This window comes from Erpetoichthys calabaricus, chromosome 4 (assembly GCF_900747795.2).
Source record: "Erpetoichthys calabaricus chromosome 4, fErpCal1.3, whole genome shotgun sequence".
Classification (NCBI taxonomy): domain Eukaryota; kingdom Metazoa; phylum Chordata; class Cladistia; order Polypteriformes; family Polypteridae; genus Erpetoichthys; species Erpetoichthys calabaricus.
Window position 1 is genome coordinate 82562249 of NC_041397.2, and position 26345 is coordinate 82588593.

The following is a 26345-nucleotide window of genomic DNA, read 5'->3' on the forward strand; positions in this document are numbered from 1 at the left end:
TTTGGATACGTGGATGATTTGAATTCCAAATAAACGAGGTTAAGGTTGAATCTAATTTCTTAAAAAATGGTCTATTGATGTAAATCGGAATGTTTTGAAATAACAACAGAAGCTTAGGAAGGATATTCATCTTAGCAATGTTAATTCTTTCAGCTAAAGTGAGATGAAGGGTTGACCATCTATGCAAGTCTTGCTTAACTTTTTCCATACAGACGGCAAAATTTTGTTGATAAAGTGCATTATGTTTACTTGTGATGTTTACCCCTAGGTATTTAAACTGATCTGCGATGATAAAAGGGAAGGTGTCCAGTCTAATATTGTATGCTTTAGAATTCACTGGGAAGAGCACACTTTTATTCAAATTGATTCTGAGACCACATATCTTTTGAAATTCTGTTAGTGCTGTTAGGACTGCAGGAACAGTATTTTGTGGATCTGATATATACAGTACCAAATCATCTGCATATAGAGAAACCTTCTGTTCCTGTCCTTCTCTGATAATCCCCTTTATCTCAATAGCATTTCGACAATGAATTGCCAGTGGCTCCATGGCGATTGCAAAAAGCAGTGGTAAGAAGGGGCATCCTTGTCTGGTACCACGCTCTAGTTTAAAGTAGTCTGAATTAATGTTGTTAATACAAACTGAAGCTTCTCGATTGGTATGCAGTAGTTTGATCCATGCACAAATGTTCGGGCCAAACCCAAATTTCTCCAATGTAGTGAAAAGGTAGTTCCATTCAACCATATCAAATGCTTTTTATGCATTCAATGATAATAATATCTCCGGGGTGTATGACTTTGTGGGTGAATATATTACATTAAACAGGCACTGAAAATTGGAAGCTAAGCGTCTGCCTCTAACAAATCCAGTTTAGTCCTGTGATATTACAGAAGTAGGGCTGCACGATTAATCTTTTTTTTCTCATGATAACGATATTTATGACCCACGATCAGTTAATAAATATCGTCGCGATTTTACAGTATAAAGACCAAACTGTTTTTTATGGGCTGAGTTTACGGATTGGACTGCGTCACTATGACGTTACTGTGTCTAGATTGCAAGCGCTTTCTGAAGCAGTAGAAGTCAATAGCAGCAATAACAGTCAGTCAGAATAAACATATGATGGCGGAGCAACGTGCAGAAGTGCGATCGTTAGTTCCTAAAAAGGGGTCATACCCAGTTGTCTGGAACTATTTCGATTTCGTGGAATGTGATGTTAATCAGGTACGAGTCTTGTGCAAACTTTTCTCCTGTTCCGTCCAAACGTCCCAAGGTAACACAACAAACCTCATCAACCACCTTAAAAGCCACCACAAAGTACACTATCAAGAATTTCAACGACTGAAGGCACAAACAGCAACAACAAAAAATTACCAGCCATCCACAACACAGACAACAATATCAGGGACATTGTTCAACGCAATACCATATCTGCCTAGCTCGCAAAGACACCGGGGAATAACAGAGGCGATCACGTACCATATAGCCAAGGATATGTGTCCAATAACCACCGTGAGCAGTGAGGGGTTTAACAAAATGATCGCAACACTTGATAAAAGATATAGCATTCCCTCACGCAACCATTTTTCCAATGTTGCGCTGCCCTCGCTGTATGCGAAATGCCGAAAAGAAATAGAAAGAGAAATTCTCAGGCTCAGCCTTGAATATTTTGCTGCCACGATCGACTTATGGTCAAGCAGAACTGCGGAACCGTATTTGAGCTTGACAGTTCATTTTATTGACAGCGAGTTTGAGATGAAAAGCAAGCTTTTGCAAACTTCGTTTTTCCCACAAGACCATACAGCGGAGTTTATTGCAGTGGGCCTCAAAGAAGCGATGTCCGCTTGGGGCTTGGTGGAAGAAAGACTTGTGTGCATCACAACGGACAACGCAGCTAATATGATTAGGGCAGCATCTGTGAATAACTAGCCGAGGCTACACTGTTTTGGTCACAGACTTCATTTACCAAAGGAATAATCGGCATTATTAATCGTGATAAAAATTTTGAGCAAAATAATCGTGATAATCATTTTTTCTGTTATCGTGCAGCCCTATACAGAAGGCAGCACTTTCTCCATCCTTGTAGCTTGGACTTTGGAAAGCATCTTAATATCATTATTCATGATGCAACTTCAAGTCTCTCTGTGGCAAAACAAAAAAGCTTTGTACAAACTGAATAGCTACGCAATGAAAACTAAAAACACATAAAACATATCCTATGCACAATCATGAAGTGTAATCTGTCACCTATGCCCCATGTCTTTTGGGGAGGTGTCCCAACATTACCCACTACAAAAAAGGTCACATTATTGAAGATGGTCACTGTCCGATAATTCTGTATTCCTCTTTTTTAAACACATGGGAGAAAATTTTGCATACTGACATCAAACTTACACAGGAAATATAGTCACCACCCTATTCATCCTCCAAACCTGCCCACCTCTCCCTTGTTCTGTACGGACCGGCAATAGATATATTGTCCAGTATTACATGAAAAATACAATTTACAAGACATAATGTACATGAAAATATAAAATATTCTTTTGTACACTAAATCCAACATTCACATCTTTTTAATTTTGATAGGTTGAAACTATTGCAAAACTGGACCATTTAAACTAAAAAGTGTCCTGTTTTTATTTGCCTTGTAAGGCTACAATCAGACTCATTGGCTAACACTTCTCTTCAGCTGTTTGTGCTGAGGACGAAAACAGTATACATCATTTGTGGTTCACTAATGTATAACTTTTAGACAGTGCAACTGCAGACATGCAAACAGATGTTAGTATTTGTTGCTCAACCAAAGCAAGCTCTGACACACTTCGGATTTGTTTACTGTGTTTTTCTGCTTTGGTCCTTCAGCTAGGCCACAGAGTAAATAATATAGGTCACAATTAAGAGGAGTGATGACCTAAATTCTGTTTAATGAGCTCACATTTGTTCACAGACAGCTCTCAAAGTTTCTCAAATTAATCTATTATTTTGTCCTCGATCACATTCTCATATTTTATAATAAAAAGACTTGATCTAACCAAATAACTAAGCATGGCTGTTGCATTTGAAATTAGCAATCCAAGCCTCAAACTTAACATTCCAGATCTTTACAGGACTTTGAACATAAAATAAGAAACACTACTCTCAGAACAAACAATGTTCATATATTCAAAAAATAAGGGATACCTTTACAGATTTATATCATTTGACATCAGTCTTGTTGATTACAAAGTCTCCTAGTATAAACTTTTATATAAATTACCATATGAAGACAGTATACTACTTTCTTTCTAGTTATGGTCTCCTATATATGACAAGCTTTTTAATTTTTATTTTGCATAAAACAACTTGTAAATATTTCAGATTACACCTACACTTAATAACCCCATACCTACTCAAACAGATGTGCCAACTTGTAATAAAATTTTTTGAGGTATATTCTCAAAAAGGACAGTGAAATCATTAGAACAAGCAACTGAAACTTAATTATCTTCAAAGCATAAATATATCATTCAAATGTGACTTCAAAATTTGGTGCTACATGGACATTTCCAATTGTGTCACATGTCAATAGGATGAATGCTGTCTTCAAATGGAAGTGAAAAAACAGTACAAGTCATGTCTGGAATCATGCCTATTATTATTATTGAAAAAAATAAAAAAATAAAAACACACATGGACACCAGCTCTTGTTATTGACACTTTTATCCTATTACAGAGTTAGTTCAAAAATACATTTGTGCATGCGCTGACAGTACAGTTATGTGACAAATCAAATTTGATTTATAATCGTTCAACTTGTAGAGTCACAAAAGTTGTAAGAGGAGACATCTTCCAGAGGACTAAATTAATGGTGTGATGAATCATTTTTTAATGAAGATTGATTTCAAATACAGTATCCTAAAAAGCCCCTAAAAAAGAATGCAGGCTTCACATTCGTTCTCCGATTGAATTGAGCACATCTACAGATGTCCTTTTAAAGGAAAACTAAATATAAAAAGGATCTTTTCCAGTGAGAGTTGGACTCCGCCAGGGCTGCCCTTTGTCACTGATTCTGTTCATAACTTTTATGGACAGAATTTCTAGGCGCAGCCAGGGCGTTGAGGGGGTCCGGTTTGGTGGGCTCAGTATTGGGTCACTGCTTTTTGCAGATGATGTTATCCTGTTTGCTTCATCAGGCCGTGATCTTCAGCTCTCTCTGGATCGGTTCGCAGCCGAGTGTGAAGCGGCTGGGATGAGAATCAGCACCTCTAAATCCGAGACCATGGTCCTCAGCCGGAAAAGGGTGGAGTGCCCTCTCAGGGTTGGTAGCGAGATCCTGCCCCAAGTGGAGGAGTTCAAGTATCTTGGGGTCTTGTTCACGAGTGAGGGAAGAATGGAGCGTGAGATCGACAGGCGGATCGGTGCGGCATCCGCAGTAATGCGGGCGCTGCATCAGTCTGTCGTGGTGAAAAAGGAGCTGAGCCGCAAGGCGAAGCTCTCAATTTACCAGTCGATCTATGTTCCTACCCTCACCTATGGTCATGAGCTATGGGTAGTGACCGAAAGAACGAGATCGCAAATACAAGCGGCTGAAATGAGTTTCCTCCGCAGGGTGTCTGGGCTTTCCCTTAAAGATAGGGTGAGAAGCTCAGTCATCCGAGAGGGGCTCAGAGTAGAGCCGCTGCTCCTCCGCATCGAGAGGAGTCAGATGAGGTGGCTCGGGCATCTGATCAGGATGCCTCCTGGACGCCTCCCTGGTGAGGTGTTCCGGGCACGTCTAACCGGGAGGAGGCCCCGGGGAAGACCCAGGACACATTGGAGGGACTATGTCTCTCGACTGGCCTGGGAACGCCTTGGGATTATCCCGGAAGAGCTAGAAGAAGTGGCCGGGGAGAGGGAAGTCTGGGCATCTCTGCTCAAGCTGCTGCCCCCGCGACCCGACCTTGGATAAGCGGGAGACAATGGATGGATGGATGGATCTTTTTTTTAAATGTTACTTACCCCATTTGGTTTGTAGTGATAGTAAAAAACATTTAATCTCATTTTTCATGGAGAAAATACATGTGAAACATTCAAATTGAGCAGGACCCAAGAATGACCAACTCTGGAGGTACTTGAGGATTTAGAGATCGTAGAGGGAGAAGTGCTGCTTATATTGAGTTCTTATATAAACCTTGATGTTTATTTTTTGAAAATCGCTGCACACTAAGGACATTCCTAAAGACTGGAAGCTAGCAAATATTATCCTATTGTATAAAAACGGTGACTGAGCTGATAACTGTACAGTAACTACAGGACAGTAAACTTAATGTGCACCACAGGTAAATAAATGGGAGCAATTAAGGAAAAAAACCCAGCACATTTTAAGAACAGATGTAGCAGCATATATTCAGCATGGGTTCATACAGAGAAGGCGTATTTCATTAATACACCATAGGATTATGATGACAGGAACTTTTCCAGAATTAGGTAATGTTAAAAATGGTATCCCTCAAGGATCAGTGCTGGGGCCATGGCTGTTATTAATAGAAAAAGACTTAACAAAAACAACAAGCTGGTTAAGGCTGCAGATGATCCCAAACTAGGTGGAAGTGCACATAATGCAGAATCAGTTACACTTTTACAGATGGACCAGGACCGCATACAAGATTGGGCTGATTTTTCATAGATGAAATTTAATGTAAGCAAATGTAAGATATTAGACAGACAGAGAGGCAGGCAGATAGATAGAAAGATACTATAATAATACCAAAGGAAATAAAAGAAGTCTGAAAGAAACTGCAGCTTATGAAATTTTTCATTTAAATACACAATGTGAGGTTTGAAATTTGAGAAGTATCTAGGAATCATAGTGGACTCATTATTGCAGAAGGGATGTCAGATTATATAGCATGTAGTCTGGAGTGCAAATCAAGGGGCATTATTCTTAAGCTATAAAATGCATTAATGAGGTCTCACGTGGAGTACAATGTATAAGTTTTGGTGTCCGTATTACAAAAAAAAAAAAAAAAAGGTCCATGCATTACTTCCATGTAAATTATGTTTTAGTGATAGAGTAGGAAATCACTAAACAGAAGCTTTTACAATACAATATACTGTACAATAATATTCTATCAAGTACATTAAATAAATAAGCAGTCAGCTATGTGCATGGATGCTGTTGCATGTGCCTTCCTGCGTGTGTACTGCACATGTATATCTTCAGACTGTATTGTATTTTAGGAAAACAAACTGTAGGAGATATTTTCTTTAAATAAAAACCATCTGTCTGGAAACAGTCTGAGTAACTGTGCATGAGATATGGGGTTCTGTGACATCCCCTAGTGGCCACAACTGGTGTAGTCAGATGTATTTCCTAGTCACCTGCTTAGCAGGTACCTATACATCAAAAGTATAGTAGTGACTATGACCCAGACACAAGCCTGACTTGATACAATTTTTGTGTGACTGTTACATCTGTGTGATGTGAAAAACCTGTTAAAAAGATGGAAAACCCTTAAGGAGCAGGGTGCCTGTATTTATTGCTTCCCACCAAACTTGCCTGGACTCTACTGATGAAGACAGACTGCGGAGATGAACAAAGATTGCCCACAGAGGCAAGTGGAGTGCTGTTTAGTAGGTAAAGAAAAGGACGACCACGGACACTGTGTGATTGTATAGTGACGGGTCTGACACAGAGATATGTGCTGTCACTAGGTACATCAAACGGGACAATGAGCCATTTGTTGCCCTGTTATTACCAGAGAAAGTACTGAATGTTTTCTCTATATCCATATCCCCTGGAAAGATGGAGATGATATATAGAGGAGCCAGATGGGTAACCAAAAGTCTAAAATACCATTGGCAGAGTACAGACACGTGACCACCCATAGTAAAACCTGGGAGTTACATATTTAGGACAATGACCCAGATCAGATTCTCCCAGAGTCATACACTGGAAAAAACTATCTCTGAAGGCATTCCATGAGTGACTGCTTCATAGAACTCCAAACTAGTGATAGAGGACAAGATACAAGACAAGACAAGTAATTTGGAACTAAATTGATGCCGTCAAGCCAGACTGGTCATGTAAAGTGCCATCCAGACTCAAACTTTCAGGATGCCCTTTATTTCACGACTGAGCATGCACAGATGTGAGCCAATTCCGAGGGGAACCGCAGTAAGTCAGGAACCCATTTGTGATGTATGTAAAAGGGATTCCGACAGATTACCATCCTAAGGAATTGTCCAAACCAGCAAGTCAACCAGCCTAAGTGACGTTACCACAAAATCAATAGCAGTGAGAGTGAAAAGGTTTTGTTCACTTCTACAGACGTTGAATACCCTGAAGAGTGCTGTGCAAATACTGCAAGCAACCACCAAAGTACTGTTGAAAGGGATAACTGTCTGCCAGCTAAGAATGTGAACAGAAATCCTTCCAAAAAGGGATTTAACTATACAATTAAGCAAATCCTGTGCAGTGCAAAGGGGTTCCTGATGTACCTGAGTAGTTCCAACAATGGTACAAACCGAGAGGTTAACTATGTCTGCACCCAAAGCTGGTGAAATGACAACTCAAATTACAAAAGTTAGAATGTGGACAGAAATTGTAGTGCAGAATGAAAAGGGTTGTTGCACTGAAGCAGGGATCCAAATAGCACTAGCTCCCACAAGTGAAGCAATATCATCTCCCAAGTCTTTTAGCCACTGGCTTGGCTTACCTTTGCTATTTTGTAAAGGCAGTACAGATAGTAAAGGAAACCACTTTAATTCATTGATGATTCCAAGTAACGGGGAGATGGGTTAAAAAAGCTTCATATTAAAAGAAGCTGGTTGTGACAAATACCCACAAACAAAGGGAGTCATGTATCCAGAGGACTCCACCACCCTTGGCTTCATTAACCAATGGGAACCAAGAAGGGGATGGAGGATTGAAGGGATGAGAAGGAAACATGCAAACCAATGAGACAGGACTGAAATTTCCTGTGTTTTAAAAGGAAAGGAGGAAAAGATTTCAAACTGTTCTTTATACAGCCTCCAGTTTATACAAAATGCGGCTGCAAGAATTATTACAAGAACAAGAAAATACGAACACATAACTCCAGTTCTTACATCCTTACACTGGCTCCCGGTTAAGTTTAGGGCAGATTTCAAAATCCTTCTTTTAACATATAAAGCATTAAATGGCCGAGGTCTGGCTTACTTGTCTGAACTTATCATGACTTACAAACCAGAGCGCACATTAACATCTCAAGATGCTGGTCTGCTTATGGTTCCAAGGATTAATAAAATAACAATGGGAGGTCGAGCTTTTAGTTACAGGGCCCCTAAACTGTGGAATGGTCTACCTGCTACTATAAGAGATGCCCCTTCAGTCTCAGCTTTTAAATCCCGGCTGAAGACTCACTATTTCAGTTTAGCATATCCTGACTAGAGCTGCTGATTAACTGTCCATACTGCATCTCTGTTGTTAGTCATTAGCACTAAAACATAAGTAACATGATAGTTAGAATTGGATACTAACCCTCACGTCTTCTGTTTCTCCTCTTGGTACTCAAATGTGGCACTTGGTGCCACGGCCCACCTGCCAAGTTGTTTTGCCTGCCTAAGGTAAAGTCATCCCTGATGGAGGATCGCAGGAATCTTGAGAAAGAGGGGTCCTTTCATCGGATTGGCTGGCCCAACACTGTTTCAGCCATGGAATGGCCAAATGAGGGAGGCAGCTTGATGGATGAGGTCTCCAGGAGTCTAAAATTATCCAAATCTTATTATGTGATATCATCTACTGTTAAATTCTGCTCCGTACTTCTAAAAAAATTTTATTTTTTATTGAGGATTTGTTCTGTTCTGTGTATTGTATTGTATTGACCCCCTTCTTTTGACACCCACTGCATGCCCAACCTACCTGGAAAGGGGTCTCTCTTTGAACTGCCTTTCCCAAGGTTTCTTCCATTTTTCCCTACTTGGTTTTTTTGGGAGTTTTTCCTTGTCTTCTTAGAGAGTCAAGGCTGGGGGGCTGTCAAGAGGCAGGGCCTGTTAAAGCCCATTGTGGCACTTCCTGTGTGATTTTGGGCTATACAAAAATAAACTGTATTGTATTGTAAAATGTGTTTCCAGCCCCAGCAGATTGGACTTCAGTGAAGACACTGTCCCCTGAGATTATAGGCAAAATTATGGGAACTGCATCCTGTTACTAGCCTTCTGTTTGCACAATGTGAAGAAACAAGGGAAGCAAATGTCTATAATAACTCTGTTTCCTTCCTGAATAGGATAACTGATATTTACCAACCTCTGAAACACAAACAGGACTAGGCTTGGTTTGGAACAGGAGCAATGTCATAGATGGACGGGCTTCAGATAAAGGTGGACCATGTTCCTTTACCTGGAGAAGAGACTGACATAATGAATGGTATCAGTCAGTGTGACAGAAGATCCTGCAGGACTGGAATCCCAGTAGGGATAGTTGGAAATCTCTTATCCTGTGGGGGCATCCCAAAAGGGAAGGTTAACATACCATTTTCCAACTGGAAGGCATGGATTAGTGAAGGGCCTTGGGAGTCTTTCTTCAGTGCCAGTTTCAACTTCTTTGTACCTTGGGGGGCAAAATCCCTTCTCTCCAGTCCATCTCAGGATATCTGCTGGGCAACATGAGAGTTGTGGTTGCACAGGGTTACCCTGTTGGGTTCTACAGGTGCCACCTGGGGGAGATATTGGGAGGGGAGGCCCCTATCTTAGGGTGGTTCAACCTGATGGAAGTACTTCTGAAAGGTGGTGAATAGGCACCAGAAGTACCCCAAAGTTAGGCTGAAAAGGAAGAGGTCCACACAGCCCATGGAGTTAGAGTTGGGAGTAGGTGGAACATGCTTGCCTGGGAGGGGTGGAGGAAAAATTACAATTATATGGATTTTGAGGAAAACAAAATTGTGGAAGACGTTTTCTTTAAATAAAACATTATTGAACCTGGGTTTGGGATTCTGTAACACCCCTTTTTGGTCACAAGTTAAACAAATAATGCATCTCAAAAGCTTCTCATGAAAAAACTTTAGAATTCAATAGGCCCTATCCCATGAAGAACTGTGAACTGCAAAAATTCCCATTCCATTAAACAATTTCTATGGTAGTTATCGTTAGAAAGGGGTCAAAAGGTTTTTGAAGGATTTAGACATAAGTACTGGACAAAAAAAAAAAACAATATACCTGAAGCCTGTAACAAGACAAACACAATGCAACTTGTTTGAAAAAGATAGGTCAATATTTTCAGAAATTATCTTTTTATATTATTCCCTGAATTCAGGGTGGATATCTCAAAAATCGCTTGCTCTGAAATGTTCTATCTTTGCTAGGATGTAGTCATCCTAGAGCTCTACAACAACACATTAAGTGCACATTTTTCCAACGAAAACTGTAATTTAAAGACATGAAAATAAATGTTGATTTTTCACACACACACACACACCATAATGAAATCAGTTTTTCCTCAGTGTTTTGAAAATCATGGAATCAAAATCCTAACTTAACTCTGCAACAGATTTTTGACCCCATCCCAGGGCTGAGTGAAATGGCAAAAAAATAAAACTTTAAGCTTAAGGACGATTTATGATTTATTTAAATATTTCTTCATAGTAATCACTTTCATTCTATTCTCAACCTTGAGGAGCAAAAAAAAAAAAAAAAAATACATGAGAAGGTTGTCTGCCTCTTACAAACTGAAAACACAACTTCATCTTTCTTAGAAATTCTAACCTATACAGTATATATTTATTGTCAATGAAAAAAAAAGAAAAATAAGAAAACTTCTTTCTGTGCAGACTTTTCTGTACTTTTTTTGTAATTTATTTTTACATTTGCAGCCCTTGTTCTTCCTCCCCGAGGCCTGCGCATGGCCTTTCATATCACTTACAAGGACCTTTCCTTGAATTCTGCAGTCTTCATACATTTTCTTTTAATTTTCTCCATTTTTTGCAGCCCTTACTGTTCTTCCCTATATGTCCTACAAGCCTTACTTTTCTTTTTTTCTTCCACACCAAGGTACAACAGTCAGCTTCTTACGTTTATTATAACTACAAGTAGGGCAAGTCCTAATCATTTTGGGGCCATAGGCAAGGTTTTGCTGTGGGGTTCCTGACTAGTACAATGCAAACATGTATTGTAAAGTTTACAGGAGAGAAGACAAAATTTCTCCTGCTGTCTCTGTAGCTTGAAGGAATCCCTTGAAGTGCTCTTTAATCCTGGGTATTTCCCCTAGTGTGACAGTTCTTATTAGTGCCGTTTGCTCCTCGTGACTAGCATCAGGTATGCAATCCAGAATAATGAAGCAAATTTGAACTGCTTGATGTCACTCACTATATGCTCAATTACCTTCTCACTTATAGAATTAATAAGTTAATTTTGAATTTCTGTGCCAAGGTAGCTTGTGTGGGTGCTGGTGCCACTCTCTAAGTATTCTATTTTTTGTTTCATAAGTAAATGCCTTTTTCTTGAACCAAACTATGATTAGATTCAATGAACACAAAAAGCCTGCTGCTAGGGAAAATGTAACAGATTTCACATATATGACAATAGGGGAACAATCTTTTATTATCATTATTATTACAGTCATATGAAAAAGTTTGGGAACCCCTCTTAATTCTTTGGATTTTTGTTTATCATTGGCTGAGCTTTCAAAGTAGCAACTTCCTTTTAATATATGACATGCCTTATGGAAACAGTAGTAGTTCAGCAGTGACGTTGTTTATTGGATTAACAGAAAATATGCAATATGCATCATAACAAAATTAGACAGGTGCATAAATTTGGGCACCCCAACAGAGATATCATATCAATACTTAGTTGAGCCTCCTTTTGCAAATATAACAGCCTCTAGACGCCTCCTACAGCCTTTGATGAGTGTCTGGATTCTGGATGGAGGTATTTTTAACCATTCTTCCATACATAATCTCTCCAGTTCAGTTAAATTTGATGGCTGCCAAGCATGGACAGCCTGCTTCAAATCATCCCATACATATTTAAGTCAGGGGACTGTGACGGCCATTCCAGAAAATTGTACTTCTCCTTCTGCATGAATGCCTTTGTAGATTTTGAACTGTGTTTTGGGTCATTAGAATATCCAACCCCTGCATAACTTCAACTTTGTGACTGATGCTTGAACATTATCCTGAAGAATTTATTGATACTAGCCAACCCACGGCATACCATACGCCGCATAATCAGGCTGGGTTTTTAATGATTTTTAAGCACAGGGAAAAAATTAACATTTGAAAAATCCGGAGGAGAGGGGAAGGACGCCCATTACGCCCCATCCGTCATGCTAGTTTGCTGATTTCTCGTTCAGTAACCTGTGAGTAGTGATGAGGGGGGTGGGGGGGGGTTGGTGAAGCCTCGCGAAGCATCAACACGTTTGAAGCAATTGTGTCGGAAATCATATCGAAGCTTCGAAGCATTTAACACTCACTTCTCTAGTGACACCTCCTGGCCATTTTCATTAACGTTACAGAAAGTTATGATACACTTGAATGACGTCTGTTAAAACTCGTATTGCTTTTATTTTTTCGCAGCTACAGACTGATAACGAAGAGAAGGGTTTGTCAGCAGCTTCTAGTGTGTGATGTGTAAAAAATATAAATATAACTTCTTTAACTGGCTTGTGGCGCTGTAGTAGTAAGGCTGCTTTGCAGTAAGGAGACAGTGGAAGATTGTGGGTTCGCTTCCTGGTTCTTCCCTGTGTGGAGAGCAAATCCGCGACAAACAAACTGTTTTACACGCCGCAAACCAACCCGCGGCGTAGCATACGCCACTTTTTCAATGTTTTTAAAGCAGAGGGAAAAAAAATGAACATTTGCAAAATCCGTAACGCTGCTTTCAGTAAGTACAATGCACACGCGTTTAGTTTGTTGGTGACTTTTTGCCAGCTGTCTTTCCTGGTTTGGGCTGTTTTTGCAGTGTTACCGCTTGTGCATATTAAATCTTGAATTCCTTTGAGTAACTAATTAACTAACTAACACCCACCCACTCAGCTTGTGTGAAAAAAAATGCGCCCGTTCTTTCATCATTTTGTTGCAGCAATATACATTGTGTTTTCACTCAGCGCAGAGGTGCACATTCATCTCCGATTATTACATCCAGCTAATCTGCTACACGACTGCGTTTGAAAAACCGACTTATCCCAGATGAGTTTCACCAGCATTAATGATTAGGAATCTGGTTGGAACAAAACACTGCAGCCACAGGGGTTCAGCAGGACCGAGTTTGGGAAACACCGCTGAACACTCGTGGCTCTTGCCAACTCACGGCGTATCATATGTCGCATAATTATGTATTGATGGGTGAACACTTTCTGAACGACACAGTTGTCCAAACAGAAGTGAAAGTAAAATCGAGCCTGGTGCATTGTTTTGGTAGTGTTGCTGCTTTACAGTAAGGAGACTGTGTAAGATTTTTGGTTCGTTTGGGCTGAATTTGCAGTGTTACCGCCTGTGCATATTAAATCTTGAAATCCTTCGAGTAACAAATTAACTAACACCCACCCACACACACACACACACAGCTTGTGTAAAAAAATGCGCCCGTACTTTCATCATTTTGTTCCAGCCTATCAAAGACTTGCTGCCCCCAACTCAAGGTGGCTCAGAGGTCGATGTGTAGCGTACAACAGATGAAAATAAATGACGCCATTTTTTTCGAGGTGTCGCGTCCCAGTTAGTGGCCGTGGCTCTGTGAGTTGTCGTCGTATCCAATGGTCATAGAGTTGGTGGGCGAGGCTCTTTCCTACTTGTCGGCGGCTTAGTGAATCCACGCCTCTTCCTGCGTGCTTTAATGGGTGTCTTGTTTTGGTGTGCGTGCTTTCATGGGTGTCTTCCCCTTCTGGCGTCGACTTTGTGAATTATATATATAGATTGGGTTGAATTCATCCGACCCTCGACTTTAACAAGGGTCCCAGTCCCTGAACTAGCCACACAGCATGATGGAACCTCCACCAAATTTGACAGTATGTAGCAGGTGTTTTTCTTGGAATGCGGTGTTCTTCTTCCACCATGCAAAGTGCTGTTTGCAAAATGAATCTGGCTTGTCTAAATGAGCATTTGCATACAACAAGCGACTGTTTGTGGTGTGAGTACAGAAAGGGCTTCTTTCTCATCACCCTGCCATACAGATGTTCTTTGTGCAAATTGTGCTGAATTGTAGAACGAAGTACAGATACACCATCCGCAGCAAGATGTTCTTGCAGGTCTTTGGAGGTGATCTGTGGGTTGTCTGTAACCATTCTCACAATCCTGCACATATGCCGCTCCTGTATTTTTCTTGGCCTGCCAGACCTGGGTTTAACAGCAACTGTGCCTGTGTCCTTCCATTTCCTGATTACATTCCTTACAGTTGAAACTGACAGTTTAAACCTCTGAGATAGCTTTATGTAGCCTTCCCCTAAACCACAACACTGAACAATCTTTGTTTTCAGATCTTTTGAGAGTTGCTTTGAGGATCCCATGCTGTCACTCTTCAGAGGAGAGTCAAAGGGAAGCACAACATGCAATTGACCACCTTAAATACCTTTTCTCATGATTGGACACACCTGTCTATGAAGTTCAAGGCTTAACGAGCTAATCCAACCAATTTGGTGCTGCAAGTAATCAGTATTGAGCAGTTACATGCATTCAAATCAGCAAAATTACAAGGGGACCCAAATTTTTGCACAGCCAGTTTTTCACATTTGATTTAATTTCATACAACTAAATACTGCTTCACTAAAAATCTTTGTTCAGAAAACACCCCAGTACTCAGATGTTCCTAGGAAATGAAAGACATACCACTGTTAACTTTTTTGTTGAAAGTAGAGTAAATTATTACACAGGCTGAGAGGGGTTCACAAACTTTTTCATACGACTGTATTTTAATGAGATACAAGTATTAGCATTCCTAGCCTTGTTTTGTTTCTCACATGCAACAAGATGTCCCCCTTGTAGAGATTTCCAATTGATTATTTAGTAAATAATTTTCAAGTAAGTTCCCTTCTGTGTAAAGTGAGATGCTGCTTTTCTCATGGAGTATTCTGTGGAGTTGAGAAATCCCTTGTGTGGATTACATAATAAAATATGTTAATATTTAGCAAACCGTCGATAGATATTAATCTGGCTCTGCCGTCCAAGTTTGTGCACTTAATATTTTATCATAGCGTTTTCTCTCAGAAACATAAACAGGTGCCACTAGCTGTCAATCAGCTGCATCATAGATGTTGACACCCACCCACCAACCCATAATGAACAGATAAGATACCTACAAAAGTATTGATCTAGAAGAGTGAACCAATCAAACAACTCCCACCTAAATATAACCACTTTTAAAGTTCCTCCCAACTGTTGCACCTTATGGCCTAAACATAATTCAGTGACATATGAAAGGAAAAAAAAAAAACCAAAAAACTTTAAATGTAGCCAGTGTGAGCCAAAATGATCCTCAAGGCCCTGGGCAATTACCTGGGTCATCTAGGCTGCGGACTGGCGATGACTACAGGTCTCTAGACTGACCTGCCTAAAAAGAAGTCACTCGACTACCAGTTTTTAACAATTTCCTTATTCTTCTCCCCCACCATTGGCTGTCCTCAAAAACACATTGAAGCTGGCAGTTGGGGACATGATTTATTTTCATCCTGTGCTTTCTTGCACTGGTTCCATGATTATAAATTTGTTACAGTCAAGTTTTGGGCACAGAGGAAGCCATAGACACATGCAATAAATTACCACCTGTAAATATTAACTCATTGTCATTTTGGAGAAACTAGGTAAATACAATTGGCAAGTTTGTTGGGCTGAATGGCCAAAAGTATTCTAATGTTCTAACATGGCTATAGGCAATATTGTCATCTATTTGCACAACTCTATCCTGAGGTTAAATTCAGCATCAACAGCATGAATGTAGAATTAGCTGTAAAATGTGGATGATCACAAACAAAACACTATACACTAAAATGCTACTTGGAGAAAACATATTTATTTAATTGAAGTGCAAAGTAGTATCTGAATATCCCAACTTGTCATTTCTGGGATTCCCACAAGAGTTTCAAAGAAGAAAAATTAGCATGTGGAACATTTAACCATTTTCAATCTTGGGTGAAAGAGGTGGTAGTCTACATCTCAAACAAAAATGCTTACAGTATGTGGACACACAGTTCCCTGCTAACTATCAGCACCCCTGGAATTTTCCCAGAAAATGCACCATTTCTCCCAGAAAATTGTTGCAATTACAAATGTTTTGGTATACACGTTTATTTCCTTTATGTGCATTGGAACAACACGAAAAAACAAAAAAAAAAAGCCAAATCTGACATCATGTCACACAGAACTCCAAAAATGGGCCGGACAAAATTATTGGCACCTTTTCAAAATTGTGGGTAAATCGTTTTATTTCAAGCATATGATGCTCGTTTGAACTCACCTGTGGCAAGAAACAGGTGCTGGCAATATAGCAATCACACCTGAAGCCAGTTAAAATGGAGAACAGTTGACTCAACCTTTCTGTTGTGTGTGAGTGTGCCACACTAAGCATGGAGAACAGAAAGAAGAGCAGAGAATTGTCTGAGGACCGGAGAACAAAAATCGTGGAAAAATATCAACAATCTCAAGGCTACAAGTCCATCTCCAGAGATCTTCATGTTCCTTTGTCCACTGTGCGCAACATAATCAAGAAGTTCACAACACATAGCATTTTAACTAATCTCCCTGGCTGTGGACGGAAGAGAAAAATTGATAAGACTGCAACGAAGGATAGTCCGAATGGTGGATAAACAACCCCAATCAACTTCAAAACATATTCAAGCTGTTCTGCAGACTTAGGGTGCAACAGTCTCAGCTCGAACTATCCGTCGACATCTGAACTAAATGAAACACTATGGCAGGAGAGCAAGGAGGACCCCACTGCTGACACAGAAACATAAAAAGCCAGACTGGAGTATGCCAAAATGTACTTGAGGAAGCCAAAATCCTTCTGGGTGAACATCTTGTGGACAGATGAGACCAAGGTAGAGCTTTTTGGTAAAGCTCATCATTCTACTGTTTACAGAAAACAGAATGAAGCCTACGAAGAAAAGAACACAGTACCTACAGTCAAACATAGTGGAGGTTCTAAGATGTTTTGGGGATATTTAGCTGCCTCTGGCACTGGATGCCTTGACTGTGTGCAAGGCATCATGAAATCTGAAGACTACCAAAAGATATTGGGGCGCAATGTAGGGTCCAGTGTCAGAAAGCTGGGTCTGCGTCAGAGGTCATGGGTGTTCTAGCAGGACAATGACCCCAAACATACCTCTAAAAGCACCCAGAAATGGTTGAAGACAAAGCGCTGGAGAGTTCTGAAGTGGCCAGCAATGAGTCCGGATCTAAATCCGATTGAACACTTATGGAGAGATCTCAAAATTGCTGTTGGGAGTAGGCGCCTTTCAAATCTGAGAGACCTTGAGCAGTTTGCAAAAGAAGAGTGGTCGGAAATTCCAGTTGAGCGGTGTACCAAGCTTGTTGATGATTATAGGAAGCGCTTGATTTCAGTTATTTTTTCCAAAGGGCATGTAACCAAATATTAAGTTGAGGGTGCCAATAATTTTATCCAGCCCGGTTTTTGAGTTTGGTGTGAAATGATGTCAGATTTGGCTTTTTTTCTGTTTTGTTGTGTTGTTCCAATGCACATAAAGGAAATAAACGTGTATACCAAAACATTTGTAATTGCAACAATTTTCTGGGAGAAATGGTGCATTTTCTGGGAAAATTCCAGGGGTGCCAATAATTTCGGCCATGACTGTAAGTGGCTAGCAGTTTTGACACATCAATGCTTGAGGTTCTGACTGATATTTGCTGGCTAACATTTTAGTAAAACTTAAGGCAGTTTAGTGATAGCAAGTCCCTGGCTTATTAATAAGCCAGTAGATTTGGACTTAATGTGGTAAAAAGAGGCAACTCTCCATATTCTTTGTTTTGTAATACTGTACAGCTATTTACAACTTAAACACACAAACAAATATTTACATCCTACTAGTACTTGCACAAATCAATTATGCGTTTAGTACAATTTAAGCTGTAAATGAAACTATGCATGTATTCAAACCCATCCAGAACTTAGGCAATCTTTAAAGAACAACTGAATTTATGCAAAGAATATGGGCCCACAAAGTGGATGGATGCTACTTCAATCCTGTTTCACATGTACCAGATCCATAATTTGTATGAACATGTAGACTGCACAGTCTTTTCAAATACAAATTTGGGACAAAATGCTTTTAATAGTATCTTTGTCCACTTCTCCCAAAGGAAAGGCAAAATCAAGTGAAAACCCACAGGGCACATAAAAACTGGTTAAGGCCAACCAGAACTTACTATATGACGCAATAAACCACCAGAGTACAAGCTCTGAATGTGTCTTGTGAAATGCAAAAATGAAATAAAAAAAAAGTGTTTAGCCTAAAATATTACATAACACCTATCACACAGAACAGCTCTCACTGAGATACACAAATGGAATGACTGCAGTATTCAGTCGCTGCAAACCACCGCCTACTTTTTTCTTTCTGAGTACTTATTTACAAATGACTATTTGAATACTTTGTTCCTAAAACCCATCCACAGCTTATGTTGTAAGTTACTAGACAAATGTTATGCAACATGACATTCATAAATACAATTATTTTTAGATATAAAACAAATTACTTTAACAGTAGCAAAATCATCGATCAATTTCCTCCATATCTTCCTTGTGATGAAATGAAGAAATAAGCATACGTACATGCATTGCCTCCAAGTGACATTATTAATGTAATTAGTCAATTTTTTTCATTTTCACTTGTATATTAAACAACACCTTGGTGATTGTACTCACACCAGTAGTAACCAAAGATGCCAAGACTGAGCAACAGCAACTGTGAATTGTAATTTTTCACAAGTTAATCCAGGAATCTTTAGGAAAAACAAAGCAATGAAAAAATTTAATGGAACAGTCTGATTATGTTTTAACATTAAAGAACTCCATTAGTATTGCAAAACAATGCAGGAAGACTGAAATACCTGCAGCACCAATCAGTAGTTCCTGGCTCATGCTTGATGCTGCCAGTGGCTCTGTTCCCCTCCATGACCCTGAAATAGCTTTAGCGACTTTGAGTATGTTATATAACTTTCTTTCAATCCATTTTCCATAATGTATGTGCACAGTATAATCGGCAAACCTGCAGTGCACAGCTTAAAGGACCAGGATACTATCATCCAAAACAGGATTTATATTAAAATGGTGCCCACACCTGAAGTGTATATCTACCTATTAAAAATATGAATAATTTTTACCTCTGCAACAAACAGTGATTTATAGAACACAAACGGATTCAATCTGCAGACCATGACAGAACCAGTATTAGGATTGATGACAACAGGAAGGAGGCTAACAACAGACTCCTTGGTATGAATCCTAATTCAGCCAGCCCATGTGTGCAGCTTGCAAATTCTTCCTATATCTGTGTAGGAATTTCTCACTCTTTTCAAAGGTTACATTAAATGGCAACACTAAACTAGCCCAGTAAGTGTGAGTTTGTCAGTGTGCGTGGAGTTATTATTCTGCCTTTTGACTATTGCTGCCATGATAGCCACAGGTCTTCCACAACCCTCAACTAGAAAATGGATTAGAAAATGGCTGGATTGCCAGTGACAAAAAGGCCTCTTAGACTTTACATTGTGTGGACTTCATTGGAGAAGATAGTCATCTCCCTACATTAGCCATTACTCTATAAAAGGAGTCATTACAGAACACACTTTTATAGGCTTAATGTTTAATCCAACCACTTATTATTATAAAGAACTCTACCTTTCCTCTTTAACACTTAAACTGCTAAAAACCACAATTATTAACTGAACAATTTTCCTAATCAGCCACCAATGGCATCTTTGCATTAAGGTCAGGTGAAGCATTGCTCTCCAATCTCCCTGCAGATGGAAAAGTTTTGCAAAAATTAAATAAATAGTAAACTCATCTTAATAATTTAAAGTATTGTTAAAATGCTTGCAGCAAGGTCAACTTCGTATCATAATTGAAGTTTCTCAAATTTTCCACAATATGCCCAATGCAATTTATTATCTAGAAAATTTTTATTTTGGATTACATGAATTTCATTCTATTCCTGGTGCTGCTGTCCTGTTTCCAAGTATATACAATAAAATGTAACACTGTGCCCAATGAACAAAACAAGGAAATGTATAATTATACATCTTCGTCTCTGCTTTTGTTGTTATCGTATATTGAGAAACCTTTGAATACTGTCCTTTGATAACTGAATCTTGTGACAATATGTTTGATAGATCTTCATATTTTTTTAGTTTTTTGATTGCCATTTTTCCAGCACTTGCTGGCACCTTAACACATTTTGAAACACTGCATCTCTACTTTGCTTGCTCACAGGAGGACTACTGGAGGCCATCTCCTTTCTTTGCCAATTTTAACACCACTGCTGTTCCAATCTTCCACAGCTCTTTTGACACAGCTCCAAAGATCTTTTTTTTACTACTCATACATTCTTGCCACGGACTCCAACTTACACAGCTCATTTGGGGTCTGAGGCAACACGAACCACACTCACTTTCCAATCCATGCCAGGATCCCACCTGGGGTTTGCCAGTGTCCACATATCCTTGCCAATGGATTTGACCTGAGCACTAAATCCTGAAAGATTGTGCTCTTTAGGTGCTTGATCATCTCTCTCTTACTCAACCATTTACCCTCTGCAGGGCTTCTTGGGATGGTTCAACCCCTTCTGACAGTCTCTCCCAGGTCTCTGTGGTCCCACTAAAATGTTCACTTGAAAACCACCAGTGTCAGTCAACTACCAATTGAAAATTAGATGCAAACAAGAAGTAAGACAAAAGGGTGTTAGCTATACTGGTACTCCATACAGTCATTTGTGTGTTTTCAAAATATGTGGACAGAAAATATACTTACTTAGGCAGAAAAGTAAAAATCAGCTCTCTTTCATAAAACAATTGGATGACATCCTCAAAAACACACAACAAAACTACAATGTCATATTTGACATACAAGGCAGAATGTTCTAACAAACCACATAATTAAAAAAGAGAAGCTGGTAGAACCTTCCGGGACTAACACCCACTGCTAGTGTGCCTGGACTAGCCCTCTGTGTTACCTTAAGGCGAAAAAATACCCATTGGAATGAATCTTTAAATATTTCCGTTAGTTCGTTTGTTGCACTAGCTTGATCAGTTCGAAAATTACAAATGGGTATCGGCATTAACGGAGAGCAAATAATAAAGACGCCGAAGAGTGAACTTTATCATTTCGGGTCACGTAATAAACGTCAGCAAAACTTGTCACTGAGGTGACAGTCCATAAAGAAAGCCAGCCCCGCGCGCCCACGTGACAATGAAACAATGTAGCATTAGGAGTTCGTGGTAACGGAAGCAAAGCTTTTTTTTAAACATACAGTCCCAAATCGAAAGGAAATGCGTCCTGCCAAAGGCGAAATATCACCCACAAAAACGATCAAGAACGTTAAAGAAACAAGACAAACGAAGAAGGCCAACAAATGAGGAAAAAGACTTATGGCCACTTCCTTGACAGGATGTTACCAGTCGTCTTTACGAAATGACAAATAAATAAGATTCGTTGCACGTTAAAATGTGTCCAAACTAAAATCGTAAATGTTTCTCCAAATAATAGTTGTGCCCCTAGTGTTTAGCATAACAAGTCGAGACGCTTTTAAAATTACATAAATACATACGTTCATCTCTCGAGTTGGTTTTCACGTACTTCCCTGAAGCAAGAAATGACCGAATTAAACCAGGCAAAATAGAACACTAGTAAAGCGCCAGATTTCTTACCGTCTGATATCTACTGACTGCCTGATGTTCCATCTTGACAGAGACTCTCGCTCAAACAAAAAAGCAGCAACGACACAAGACGATGCAGTTTCTCCACCACCTCCGCTCTTTAACGCCCTCTCAAAAATTATTCACGTTTATTCAGGACTCTGTCTACCCCTCGTATTCTAGCTTTCATTAGGAAAACTCTTCTAGCTACCATTCCTCAGAGAGAGGGAAGCCGAATCGTTTACAAATAGAAGTCGGTAGACCAAAAGGAAAAAAAAGGCGGAGGTGCTTTGTGACGTATGTGCGCGGGGGCGTGTCGGAAAGAAGGCTTCACCCCATTCTCTTTCGGCTTGTGAAGCGTTCAGGGGCAGACATACGTAAACGTAAACGTTCACAAGTAGTGGACGCTGTTGGATTTACTGTAGTGATGGGAACTCCGGCTCTTTTGGATCGGCTCCCTTTAAAGAGCCGACTCTTACGGCTCCCGAATGGCTCTTCGTTTAGTATCACTTGGATGCTTATATTTTAGCCTAATTAAGCAATTATGAATGGTTTGTGTATAGCCTAAGCAATTTCTTATTCATTGTTTTCAGACATTACATATTTTTATGCATTTTTTCATTACAATAAATACACAGTTACTATTGTTTAAAATTTTAATAAAATCTTTAAATGAACAACTTAACACAAAAACACAGCAAACAAATTAAATAAAGGTCAAACTCAACAACAACACAACACTAGGACTCTTTGAATAAAAGTTTTTAGGCCAGGTTGCCATTCAGAAATGCCAGATGCCTCAGCTTAGATGGGCTGATGCGATTTCTCCTCTCTGTGATTATTTGTCCTGTTTTTGAGAAGACTCTTTCTGAGGGGACCGATGAAGCGACAATGCAAAGTCTTCCTACCATTACCTTAACCAGGCGTGGGTAGACTGCAGCCTTGGCCTCCCACCAGCTCAGTGGGTCTTCAGCTCTTTGGATGAGGGGCTCCTCAAGATAGGACCTCAACTCCAGCATAGCATCAGCTGTGGGATTTCTCATTGCAGTGTCTCCTATTGCTCTTTCGTCAAAGAGCCTCCACACAGCAGAAGCTTGTGGTTCCTGTGAACACGGCCCTGCTCCAATTTCTTCCTCTTGGCCCTCTGATGGAGGAGCAGACAGGCTACTGGGGTTGCATCTTGCTGCTGCTGCACTTATTCTTTGACATGCCTCATCCACAGCTCTGTTGTCATTAAATGCTACCTTTTTCCAGAGCAGTGGTTTCTGAAAGCACAGTGTTGTACTCCATCCTCAGATATATAGTTTTGGAATAATTGTTTGGGACAAAGTTTTTCTGCTAGGGAGAACATACATGGGGTTTAAGGCCTGTACAAAAGTTGTAAATCCTCTGTCCTCCACAATGGAAAATGGTTAAAAGTCGCCAGCTATCATTTTGGCCAGCTCCTCATCGACACTTATTTGTTTGGCGTCATTTGTTTTGGAATAAATGTGCTTATTTTGGTTTGAACTGAAGATCGTGTTATACCTGCAGTTTTCGGTAAGACAGTGGATGCTGCAGCAGAAGTACTTCGCTCTTTTCCAGGCTCAGTGGATGGCAGGAGAGAGGGCACGTTGTCCTCCAGTTGCACGGATGGGTGGGTGGTTCTTATATGTCTGTCCAGGTTTGTTGTTGACCCTGCTCTAACGGATATTTTCAAATTCTGCACTTAGCTTTGCAGTCTCCAATATCACTGAAATGCAGCCAGATGCTGCTTCTTTTTCGGCTTTCACTCATTTCTTCACTCTTCTTTTTTTCTTCACGATGCGCTTGCATTTAAATCTGGCTCCTTGTCTGTCGCAGTCGCTCTGTGTACCTGGCCTGTACCAACACTCGCTGTCTTCGGAGCGTCTGCCCCCCTTTCTTCTTTCACATAATGGTACGATCCTAGTCCGATGTGTTGTTCGTGAACGAGCTGGCATTATGAGCCAATGTTCTGTGTGCCCATATAAGTAAAGTCCCGCCCCTGCCGAATGGATTTTCAGCAGAGCTGAGCAGGAGCGACTGAAGCTTCGGCTCTGCTCGACGGGCATCGGCTCCTCTCGTTCGCTTCAAAGCATCCGCTCTTAGAGCCGGCTGGTTCGCGAACGACACATCACTAATTTACTGTCTTCCAATTCAAACAGAGAAGGGAAGGGAATCAAGCTCTAAGGTGAGCTCAGCGACAAACAGCTGGCATGGACAAACATAAACATGCCTTAATGCATGCAATTAAATCGTGTACTGGGCATTTGCTAGGATTGTAGTTACGGTAAGAAGCAATCCACTGTAAGAGCCACTGGCAGCTATAGCCAGTCACTTGAAATTCACGAATTAAAAAAGAAAGAAATAATGACATAACCTTTTTTGGCATTGTTTTCAGAACATACATGTTTCTGTCTTTGCATAGAATCTGACAAAAAGTGTGTGTGACAATATGGTGGTACAATGTTTAATGCTGCTGCCTCACAGTTCAGTGTTTATATTCTGAGCTGTTTTTACATTTTCTCCATGAGTTTTCCTCATGCATTCTTCCTACCACATCCAGATGATGCAAGGGGTAGATCGACAGTGAGGTCTAATTGTATATTGTACAGTAGTGGTCAAAAGTTTTGGCAGTGACACAAAAGCTGTGTTTTGCAAACTTTGCTACTTCAGCATTTTCAGATTATTGTTCATTTTTTACATATTTCTATGGTATACTGAAGAACAATTATAAAGTTTCATAAGTTTCAAAGGCTTTTGTTGGCAAATACATTAAATTTATGTAAACAACAACAACAACATTTATTTATATAGCACGTTTTCATACACATTATGTATCTCAAAGTGCTTTACAGAATGAAGAAAGAAAAAAAGAAAACATATAAAAATAAAATTAAACAGTACTAATTAACATAGAATAAAAGTAAGGTCCGATGGCCAGAGAGGACAGAAAAAACAACAACAAAAAAAAAAACTCTGGATGGCTGGAGAAAAAAAAACCAAAATCAGTAGGGGTTCCAGGCCACATAAATGATCTCAATCAGTCCTCATGATTTTCAGGCTCCACATGGAAGAATTACATGATGATGGTCATGTGGACCTCTGGCCTTCAAGCCATCAAAGTAGGGACAGCACAGTGCTTTGATCGGGTGGTGGTGGCGCAATTTGCCACCACAGAAAACTGGGAAAAAAAACAGCAGAGAAAGTAGGGGTTAGTACAGATTTCGGAGCCATGAAAACAATGATAATTAAATGCATATACAGAATATCAGGGTTAAGATAAAATTAAGTTATAAGAAAGCCATATTGAAATAATGAGTTTTTAGCAGTTTTTTAAAGTGCTCCACCGTATTAGCCTATCGATAAACTATTCCAGATATTAGGTGCATAACAGAAGAAGGCTGCCTCACCACTTCTTTTAAGTTCAGCTGTTGGAATTATAAGCAGACACTCATTTGAAGATCTAAGGTTATGATTTGGAGTGTAAGGTGAGAGGCATTCTGAAATATAGGATGGAGCAAGATTATTTAAGGCTTTGTAAACCATAAGCAGTATTTTAAAGTCAGTTCTAAATAGCATGGGTAACCAATATAGTTATATCAAAACTGGAGAGATGTGCTCAGATTTTCTTTTCCTAGTTAAGATTCTAGCAGTTGCATTCTGCACTAGTTGCAATCGATTGATGTCTTTTTTGGGTAGTCCTGAGAGGAGTGCTTTACAATAATCTAGCCAACTGAAAACAAAAGCATGAACTAATTTTTCAGCATCTTAGTTTAAGGGATCTAATTTTTGCTATATTTCTTAAGTGAAAAAATGCTATCCTAGTAATCTGATTAATATGTGATTTAAAATTTAGGTCAGAGTCAATAATTACCCATAAATTCTTTACCTCTGTCTTGACTTTTAATCCTAATGGATCAAGTTTATTTCTAATACCCTCATTATATCCATTTTTGTGAATCACTAAGATTTCTCTTTTCTCCTTATTTAGTTTGAGAAAATTACTACTCATCCATTCAGGAACACAAGTAAGACATTATGTCAGTGAACCAAGAGAGTCGGGGTCAACAGGTGCTATTGATAAACACAATTGTGTGTCATCAGCATAGCTGTGGTAGCTCACATTATGCCTTGAGATAATCTGACCTAATGGAAGCATGTAGATCGAAAAGAGCAGCAGACCCAGGATAGATTCTTGTGGAACACCATATAGAATATCATGTATCTTTGAAGTATAATTACCACAACTAACAATGAATATTGTACCTGCCAAGTAAGACTCAAACCAATTTAAGACACTGCCAGAGAGTCCTACCCATTGACTAAGGCGATTTCTAAGAATATTGTGATCAATGGTACCAAATGTGGCACTCAGATCTAAGAGGATGAGAAGAAATAAATGGCCTCTGTCCGCATTTACCCACAAGTTATTTACTACTTTAACTAGCACAGTTTCTGTTCTGTGATTTGTTCTAAAACCTGACTGAAACTTGTCAAGAACAGAATGTTTATTCAGGTGATCATTTAGCTGCATAATGACTGCCTTTTCT

The 26345-nt window shown here is 39.6% G+C and overlaps 1 protein-coding gene across 1 annotated transcript in view; it reads right to left on the reverse strand.

Annotated features, from left to right (window-relative positions):
• The window catches only part of ndfip2 (Nedd4 family interacting protein 2), an 81508-nt gene extending 59438 nt beyond the window's left edge, over positions 1-22070 (reverse strand). Inside the window, exon 1 of the mRNA XM_028799576.2 lies at positions 21805-22070. Within this exon, the coding sequence (XP_028655409.1) occupies positions 21805-21837 (33 nt within the window). The 5' untranslated portion in view covers positions 21838-22070. The remainder of the gene's footprint in view (positions 1-21804) is intronic.
• Between the last annotated feature and the right edge of the window lie 4275 nt (positions 22071-26345).